Genomic DNA, 10,735 nt, shown 5'->3' with positions numbered 1-10,735 from the left:
TCTTAATTGTTCTTTTCAGTAGTTGATCGAAAGCAGACTGGATGTGTTCTTTACTTTTCTGATCAATTTGGTTTTGTGTGTTACATATGGAGCAGCGTAGAGGGGCGGGTCCATTATCGACCTAGTCCCGAAGCTGAAAACAACAGATATCGGTTACCACAAAAACATACATGATAAATAGCAACGATTTACTGATTATATCTCTATTTCCCGCGTAATAAGAAGAAAGTTGAACGTTAAAGTAGATCGAAGAAAATATTTTGGAACAATGAACTCCAGATTCTTTTAGGAATTTGTATCTGTGCCTGTAGTTTCTTGTTCGTAGTATTCTGATGATGTTGGTGGTCTCGAATAGATAGTATTACTCTGTCGGTGTCTTGTTTCTTTTATCATCTAGCGGTGTGTTACCCCATTTTGTTGTTTATTTTTATGTTTTTTGTTTGATATGTTGTTATCTGTCCTTAGCCGGGGGCCTATCGGAAACAACCTCTCTCTACTTCATCTGAGGTAGTGATATGGACTGCGTACACTTTACCCTCGCCAGACCCCACTTTGTGGGAATACACTCGGTATGTTGTTGTTGTTGAATTCTAGATTTAGTGTAAATATCGAGTGACGGTAAGTTTCTCTACTTTTCACTTGGTATTATGGTATACCTACTCTCCCGAACCCTACTTGTGGGACCACACTGGGTATGTTGTGCAACCAAGGGTGTAATCTAGTTGTCAATGAAGCGGATGCAAACTTTGGAGATTAATGTTTGAATTTCGACGGAGGCAATAGTCACTGGGTGATTTCATCCCATCTGTGTAAGTCTTGGTGGACAGAGTTGTTTGTTACCTATACCAATGGAAGGTAGAGGGACAAATACATTAGCCATCAAATTTCGAGTCTTGTACCACCATGATTTGAAGATCGTGGGGTACCATTATCTTAACACAGGCGCTAGCAAATCTTCCAATGACGATCAAGAGATAACGTCGTCCCTGACTGGTACTAGTCGCGTTAGCAGTGACGAAAATGCAAGTATATAGGTCAAATATGGGTTCGGTAAGACTTTTTAACTTTGTTGAAACAGTTGAGGTGATAGCTCAGTACAAACTGATGCTGGTTCGAATCTCGGATACATCACTTTTATTATGATTCGATCCGGGGTGCAACTAGGATGCACAGTTTCGATATAATATCAGTTCTGAAGCTAACGAGTGCACGTGTACCTCCACTCATACACGTGGGTCCGCCTCTGTTAACCCCTTGGGGATTGAGCCAAACCTTGAAAATTTTGCTTCAACATAATACATAAACATTGGACAAGACAAAGGAAAAGTTGTGAGTAATGCATCTAGTACTCCCCGAACTATGATCAAATCTGCTACGATACACTCCAACTTCACGGCCAATGGCGGACCCAAGATTTAAGGATAGTGAGTGCTTAAAAAATTTAAATACCGAAAAAAGTAAAAAAAATCACCTCAACGAGGTTTGAACCCAAGACCTTCCCCCAATGAAGGACCTTAAGATCAACCTAAATGCCAATGCATCCAACCAACTGTTGTTATAGTGGGTGCTTTTATATGTTTTATACCTATTTTTCATATATTTTCTATGTAATTATACCTATTTCGCGTCGAGTTTAGTAGGTGTCGAAGCACCCCAAAATACAACGTAGGTCCACCCCTGTTCACGGAGGTACTATTACCCTCCTCAACTCAAGTTTAGCGTACTTTATCATCCTTTTTAGCTGACGTGAGCCCCATTTTATGTAATATAAGTGCTACATCAGCATAAAAGGGTGACAAAAATATGTTAAAATTGAGTCCGGAGGGTAATAGGACCCCTGTGAAGTTGGAGCGTGTCGTAGCAACTTTGATCATAGTTCGGGATACTGAACGGTTATTTCAGAAGTTGAAGAAAACTGATGTGTACTAATTCTGTTATAACAAAATTGTCAGTTTGTCTCTATAAAGTAAAGAATATTATTAGCTAAGCTTCATGTGCTCCTTTCATTTTGACCCCACACTCCCATGCTGTGACGGAGTCAAAATTTTCACTAAAAAAGTTCAAAATTAAAAAATGCAGGTACACGAACTAGCCGAAAGGGCTCAACATCAATTATATATATACATAAAAAATGATTTAATCATATATAAATAGTATAATTTTTTATCGAAGGAGGTTCGGGTGAACCCCCTAACCATAAGGTGGCTCCTGCTCCCACACACTTGCTGATACGCGGAGCTAGGGGCGCAAGGGGTTCATCCAAAAGTTCTACGTTAACAGTGGCGGAACCATGATTTTCGTTAAGAGGGTTCAACATATGAAGAAGTAAACACGTAAAAGAAATCGCTAAGAGGGTTCAACATCTACTATATATACATAAAAAAAGTAACTTTCATCATATATAAACAGTTTAATTTTTAGCTAAACCCCCTTCAGCCTTGCCTGGCTCCGCCCTTGTTACGTAATATCGCTTTTGAAAATTTGTTGTTTTTACTTCTCGTAGGGACGTCATTCTTCTGATCTTTACGGAATTTATTTCCAAGTAAACTTATTTTCCGTACATATTATGACGAAGCAAACATGAGAAAATTGAAGCGAACACATAAAAGAAATCGAAGGAGATTCAACATTTACTGAATATACATGAAAAAGTAATTTTAATCATATATAAACAGTCTAATTTTTTGCTAAACCCCCTTCAGCCTTGCCTGGCTCCGCCCCTATTACGTAACATCGCTTTTGAAATTTGTTGTTTTTACTTCTCGTACGAAAGTCATTTTTTTAATTTTTACGAAACTTATTTCCAAGTAAACTTATTTTCTTACATATTATGACCAAGCAAACACGAGAAAATTCGAGCGAACACACCCTATACGATGCTATATTTATAGATCATGTTACTTTGATGGTATAAAATAGTAATTATATACTGTCAGCATATATAAGTTAAACTGATCGAAAGTATTTTTAAGTGATGTCTTCAAGTTCCCAACGGCTCTATTAATAAATCTATTATTTATTTTTATTTTTTGAAAATGATTTTTGATGTACTAGTAATCATGTACTAGTAATATAATGACATAGATAACTTTTAAATATAAATTAATTTGCAAACAAACAAAAAAATGGAAATTACTTCGAAATTGTGTTTTTTTAAACTTATTCATGAATATGACATAACCTCTGCACCTTCCTTCAATTATTATTTTTTTCTTAAATATATACAAAACGTCCATCTTTTTGTCACCTTCTTTTTTCCATTTATTTTTCCAATATTACCCTTTTCAATGCACATTTTAATTAAAGAAGTTTAATATTGCATTTTATTTTTTATTACTCGTGGCCCATGCTAAGGTCGAAACCAAATTCTAAATATAATGATAATAATATTTTAATTAAAGAAGTTTAATCTTGTATTATATTTTTTTACTGTATAATTAGTAAAACTTAATGGCATGTTAATATGAATTGTTGAAAAATTTTCATTATTGTTAAATTTTACTAAAAAAATTATAATGACAAAAAATATAAAAAAAAATAATCTATTTGATTTTCTTGTTCACGGTTGTGGTATTTTAGTTTTGATACACTCGTTAAAATTTATTTTTTTTTATAAAGTAAAAAATGATATTCAATACGTTGCTTTAATTAAATAATACCAATTTAATATGACTTTTCGGTCATGTAAGAATTCACTTATCTTAAATTTAATTTAGAAGAAAACTATTAAAACCATCATGATTATATAAAACATATTTATACAAATAACTATAAAAGTTAAAAATAAAATATAATATAAATTGAAGAAAGTAAAGAGCTAGAGAAAACCTCATAAAAATTTTCTATTCTTCCATTTCAATTTATGGACCCATTTGGCCATGAAAAAAAATATATATATGTTTATTTTATTTGGTATTTTTAAAATTGAAAATAGAGTTAGAATTGTGTTTGATCATAGTATTTTGAAAATGGGTATTTTGAAGTTAAAAATATAAAAAGTAAAAATAATTTTTTAAAAAATAGAGTTTTGTGAAAATTGAATTAATTAATGAAAATAAAAAAATTTAGATTTCTTTCAAAAAGTGTAAAAAATGAATTCAAAAATAGTGAAAACGCCTCGGAGATGTTTTTCAAAATTCCAAATATTTTGAAAACGTATTCCGAAATATTTATGACCAAATAAGTATTTCAAAATAAAGTGAAAATATGTTTCAGAGTATTGTGAATAATACTCATAGCCAAACACTTACGAACTGTCTTTCTTTTTTGGTCGTTCTTAAAAAGAAGGTTTTTTTCTATATTTAATAAGTTTTTCAATTTCAATATTTTGCATGGCAAATTAAATACCATAAAATTTTAAAACTATGTATTTCATCCATCTCATATGAGTTGTTCACATTACCAAAAGATAATAATCCTAAGATAATTAATTAATTAATTTTTTTTTACCCTTACAATTAATAAAAAAGTTTCATAAGGGTCATTTTAGGGAATTCATCCAATTTGTCTTGTTGCTTTATTTTGTTCCATATCTCTAACAAATAGTCCAAAAAAAAACTATAAATTATTATTTGTGTTTTAATTTTCTGGACACATTATATTGTTTATATATACTCCACTCCTCCCTCCAAAAATTCTTACATATATTCTCTTCTTTTTCTCTTCCCAATAAAGCCAATCCCACTTAATTCATTTCTTTTTCATCTTAAAAAAAAAAAAAAAAATAGTTTCTGACAGCACATTTCTAACATTTTCATCTGAAATCTAGGATTTTCGATAAAGGAGCTCATTCTTGATGTGTCTCATCAAAAAAATTTGCAAAAATTACGTGTGTTTTCAGCAGTGACACCCTCCTAAGACAGGAGTAAAACACGCGTGTTTCTAGTAGCGACACCCTCCTGAGGCGAGAGAAAAACACGCGTGTGTTTCTAGCAGTGACACCCTCCTGAGACGAGAGAAACACATGCGTGTTTCTAGTAGCGACACCCTCCCGAGACACGAGAAAAACACGCCTGTTTCTAGTAGCGACACCCTCCTGAGACAAGATAAAAACACGCGTGTTTCTAGTAGTGTTACCCTCTAGACACAAAAAGAAAAAATACGCGTGTTTCTGGTAGCGACACCCTCTAGATACAAGAGAAAAATTACATATCTATTTCTAATAGCGACACCCTCCTGAGACAAGAGAAAAACACGTGTGTTTTTAGCAGTGACACCCTCTAAACACGCGAAAAATGTCTAGTCATCGCGAACATATATATAGTATCAGTACTGATGATGACGACGATGATGAAGAAGAAGATGATGAAATCATTGAAGAAGATCATAACAAAATTCATGAACCATGTAGTGTTGTTGAACATGTTCATGTAAGAAATGATCACAAAGTTGGATTGATAAACATCATCATAAGTTTATTTTTCTCAAGAAATAAACTCATAAACCCTAAAGCACAATGGGTACAAGAATGGAATAGGGTTTTCTTACTAGTATGTGCAATAGGTCTATTTGTTGATCCACTTTTCTTCTATGCAATCTCTATAAGTGAAAGCTGTATGTGTCTCTTCATTGATGGGTGGTTCGTGGTCGCGATCACCGTGCTCCGGTGCATGGGTGATGGGCTACATGTGTGGAATATGTGGTTGCAATTCAAGATGATGATCAATAGAAGAAGAAATTGTTCATACTTGAAGAGCAACAAAGGTTTCTTGTTTGATGTCTTTGTTATACTACCTTTCCCTCAGGTGAGTTTATCTACTTCTCTCTTTAACTACTTTCTCGTAATCAGAGTCGGATTCAGAATTTAAGATATTAACAAGTTCAGAACAAAAATAATCTTATTATACAAGTATATTTTGAAAAAAATTTCTCTATGTATTATATTCCGTTTGTTCTAGTTTACGCGTACGTCGTGTTTCTATTGAGTAAAACATCTAGTACCTCCTCACCGCCGAACTATAATCAAATTTCCTGCGACATACTCCAACTTCACGGGGGGCCCTATTACCCCCGAACTCAATTTTAGCATATTTTCGTCGTCCTTTTTAGCTGACGTCGCACCTTTTGGCAAACTTTTTAGCTAATATGACACCTTTGACGTGGGCCTTATTTTATGTAATAAAGGTGTCACATCAACATAAAAGGGTGACAAAAATACACTAAAATTGAGATCAGAGGATAATAGGACCGGGGGCGGATCCACATATAGGTTCAAGTGGGTTCATATATGAACCCACTTGTCGAAAAATTACAATATATATATATATATATATATATAGCCACTGAATAGAACCCTTATGAAGTTAGAGTATGTCGTTGTAATTTTGATCATAATTCGAAGGAATACTGAATTCTGGTCTCTAACTTGTAGTTGTAATTTTCAAAACAATTTGATAGCAAGTGATGTAAAATGACAATGTATATTTTGGATTTTAGCATGAAATTATTATACTAAAATTGACTAAAAGGCATGCATGTTATCAATTGCTTTTGTTGCATGCTAAGACAAGAACTTCAAATAGTAGTACATGTGATGTAACCATTTCCTCTTTGAGGAACTCTTCTAAAATGTTAACGATTGCGTGTTAAATTCTTTTAAAATAATATATTTTTAAAGAATTTGACGCAGATATAAATAATTTTTTTGATAAAATGATCACACATTTCGACATAGTATCAGAATAGTTCAAACACATATTTCACGCCCAAAGCTTTAAGGTTTTCGCCTGAAAACCAAAACACTCAGCCATCTTCTTGATTTTCTGGGTGCTGTTTGAAGCTTATACCAATTTCTATATTTTTTTTATATATATTTATACCTACTTAGCGTTGAATTTAACAACTGTCGGAGCAACAAAAAAATGAATATAGGTCAGCTCCTACATATATATAACTTAAATATACATCATCACTTGATTAATTAAAAACAAAAAAGACATCTCGATGTATTAAAGCTATCGCTATGCGCGGGGTCCGGATAAGAACCGAACAACAAGGGTGTATATATTGTACACAACGTTACTTTGCATTTTTGTCAAAGTTATTTCCACAGCTTAATTCCATGACCTCCTAACAGTGGCGAACCCAGAATTTAGGGATCATGAATGCTCGGGAGGTTTGAACACGTATATCGATGCCCAAAGCTTTAATGTTTTATTAGAAAAGTAAAGCACTCAGCTACCTTCTTGCTTTACTGGGTGCTTTTCTAAGTATTATATTAATATTTATACATTTTTTATATAATTATATCTAGTCTGCCTCGAATTTAACTAACAGGTGCCGGAGCACCAAAAAAAAGGTCATAGGTCCGCCCCTGCCTCCTAATCACATGCATGATAACAACTTTACCAGTTACTCCAACGCTCCCCTTCACGTTACTTGATTAATTATTATTTTTTTTTGCAGCTAGTGATGTGGGTAGGGATCCCAACTCTATTGGAAAAAGGATTAACAACAACAGTGACAACATTGTTATTAATTATGTTTTTATTTCAATATCTTCCCAAAATCTATCACTCAATTTGCCTCTTGAGAAGAATGCAAAATCTTTCTGGCTATATTTTTGGCACTGTTTGGTGGGGAATTGCACTTAACACCATTGCTTATTTCGTCGCATCGCACGTAAGTTTTATGCACTGACAGTATATATATATACGATTTAATTTACATGCACCGTTACCTTAGGTTATTTTTGCAGTAATAAAAGGTATTTAAGTTTGCTATTGGTCATTTAGTGACAGATTAACGATAAATTTCGAAGCTAATTCTTGTTTTTATTATAGTAATTAAAGTTAACTTTTACCTATGTATCATAATTTTATGTGACTTTAATGTTTCTATTTTAATTTGTTACCTTCTAAATAAAGTAGAATGATGTCACCATGCACCTTTCTATTTTTAGAAATTCATAAAACTTTTTAAACCTCTCATTTTCTTTTAATTTTGACTTAATATTTACTTAATTTATTGACTAATCGTAGTATTCTTGACTTAAAAGTTTGAAAAATTTATGCCCCAATTTACCTACTTTTAACTTTCATATTTTGAACTATCTTCTTATAATAAATTCTTTATTTATGTTCTATGTACTGTTCATATAATTTTCAGATATATAGTACCATTCACATAGTTTTCATATATATAAAACTTGAAGAATTTATACCTGAGTTTGCGTAGTTTGATTTTCATATTTTTGAACCCCTTCGCATATCTTCTTATACTAATCCTTTATTCATGTTTTATAGTACTGTTCATATAGTTTTTAGACATATAGTATCATCCACATAGTTTTCATATATATAAAACTTAAAGAATTTATACCTGAGTTCACGTAGTTTGACTTTCATATTCTGAATCCCTTTGCATGTCTTCTTATAATAATCCTTTAGTTTATTTATGTTTTATAGTACTGTTCATATAGTTTTTAAATATATAATGCTATCCACATAGTTTTCATCGTTTTCATATATATAAAACTTGAAGAATTTATACCTGAGTTCACGTAGTTTTACTTTCATATTCCGAACCCCTTTGCATGTCTTCTTATAATAATCCTTTATTCTAGTATTATCCACATAGTTTTCATATTATATAAAACTTGAAGAATTTATACCTGAGTTCACGTAGTTTGACATTCATATTTCAAACCGCTTCACATATCTTCTTATAATAATCCTTTATTCATGTTCTATCGTATTGATCATATAGTTTTCATATATATAAAACTTGAAGATTTTATACCTGAGGTCACGCAGTTTGACATTCATATTTCGAACCCCTTCGCATATCTTCTTATAATAATCCTTTATTCATGTTCTATAGTGTTGTTCATAGAGTTTTCATATATATAGTTTTCAGTAACTCCAGAATTATGATCAAAGTTGTTACGATACACTCCAACTTCACAGGGGTCCTATTACCTCACGGAACTCAATTTTAGCGTATTTTGTCACCCTTTTTAGATGACGTGGGGCCCATTTTTATGTAATAAAAGTGTCACATCCGCTAAAAAGGTTGACAAAAATACGCTAAAATTGAGTTCAGGGAGGGTAATTATAGGACCCCTGTGAAGTCGGAATGTGTCGTGGCAACTTTGGCTATAGTTCGAGGGGGTACTGAATGCTTATCTCTATATATAAAACTTAAAGATTTAATTTTATACCTTAAGTTCATGCAGTTTGACTCTCGTGCTCCGAACCCTGAACATGCAGGCTGTGGGAGCATGTTGGTACTTACTAGGTATTCAAAGAGCAGCCAAATGTCTTCAAGAACAATGCATAGTTACAAAAGGTTGTGGCCTAAAAATGTTGTCATGTGAAGAGTCAATTTACTATGGAACAACTAGTTTGGTGAAAGAAAAAAGTAGATTGATGTGGGGAGAAACAAGTAATGCAAGATTTACTTGTCTTAAAAATGGAGAAAATTTTGATTATGGTGCTTATAAATGGACTATTCAACTTGTCACAAATGAAAATAGGATTGAGAAAACATTACTTCCTATCTTTTGGGGACTCATGACATTAAGGTATGTACTTTTATTCCTGTCTTCTTCGGATTCTTTAAAAATGTTGTTCAATGTTTGTTCGATCGATCTTTTACAAGTAGTGCATTTTTGAAGGATCTGATACTACTGCTAGTTGTAGCGAATTTTTTATCAAAATAAGTCATTTTTTAAATCAATTTAGTAAAGTAATGTGTTTTTTAAAAACTTTACAAAACTGGTATAAATGTTGTTGGCAGTAATGCATTAGAATTTAAAAAAATTAACGGATCTAAACAGCGTTAATTTTGCCACATCAGACTCTGGCAGCGTCTAATATGACAGAGTTACAGAGTCTAGTTACTGTTGGAAACGTTTTAAGCCCAAAACGTTACTCTTAGTAACGATTTCTACTTTAACGTCGTCTACTATTTATTTTGGTCCGTTAATTTTTTAAAAACCTAATACGTTACTGCCAACAATGTTTTTTTGGACTATTCAACTTGTCACAAATGAAAATAGGATTGAGAAAACACTGCTTCCTATCTTTTGGGGACTCATGACACTAAGGTATGTACTTTTATTCCTGTCTTGCTCGGATTCTTTAAAAATGTTGTTCAGTACTTGTTCAATCGATCTTTTACAAGTAATGCATTTTTTGAAGGATTTGATACTACTGCCAGTTGTCGTAGTCTTGGAGAGTCTGAAACAACATAGTTTGAGTAAAGCATCTAGTATCCACCTGAACTATGATCAAATATACTATGACACATTCCAACTTCAAGAGGATCCTATTACCCCTTAACTAAATTTTAGCGTATTTTTGTTAACCTTTTAAGCTGACGTGACACCTTTAAAGTGGACTCCATTTTATGTAATAAAGGTGTCACGTCAGCACAAAAGGGTGACAAAAATTCGCTAAAAATGAGTTCAGGGGGTAATAAAACCCCTGTGAAGTTGAAGTGTCATAGCAAATTTGATGTTTTATAGTTCGGATTCTTAAAAAATGTTGTTCAGTGGTTGCAGTGGCAGAGTCACTTTTTCTCTAGGGGGCTCATCCAAACTCATTATACAGTTTTTATACTATTTTTACATGGTTAAAAATATTTTTTATGCATATATAGTAGATGTTGATCAAACCCTCTTCGACTAGTTCGTATATATACTTCTGAACCTCCTCAATGAAAATTCTGGCTCCATCACTGTTTACAAAGTAGTATATTTTTTGAAGGATCTGATACTACTGGCAGTTGTTGC

At 32.7% G+C, this 10,735-nt stretch overlaps 1 protein-coding gene across 1 annotated transcript in view; it reads left to right on the top strand.

Annotated features, from left to right (window-relative positions):
- Positions 1-4,559: 4,559 nt before the first annotated feature.
- LOC107845422 (cyclic nucleotide-gated ion channel 4) overlaps positions 4,560-10,735 on the top strand; it is a gene marked incomplete in the record, with an annotated part of 10,993 nt that continues 4,817 nt past the window's right edge. Inside the window, 3 exon segments of the mRNA XM_047398372.1 lie at positions 4,560-5,744; positions 7,405-7,620; positions 9,210-9,523. Of these exon segments, the coding sequence (XP_047254328.1) occupies positions 5,235-5,744; positions 7,405-7,620; positions 9,210-9,523 (1,040 nt within the window).

The sequence above is a fragment of the Capsicum annuum genome, chromosome 10 (genome assembly GCF_002878395.1).
Source record: "Capsicum annuum cultivar UCD-10X-F1 chromosome 10, UCD10Xv1.1, whole genome shotgun sequence".
Taxonomy (NCBI): domain Eukaryota; kingdom Viridiplantae; phylum Streptophyta; class Magnoliopsida; order Solanales; family Solanaceae; genus Capsicum; species Capsicum annuum.
This window is presented reverse-complemented; position numbering and strand designations above follow the sequence as displayed.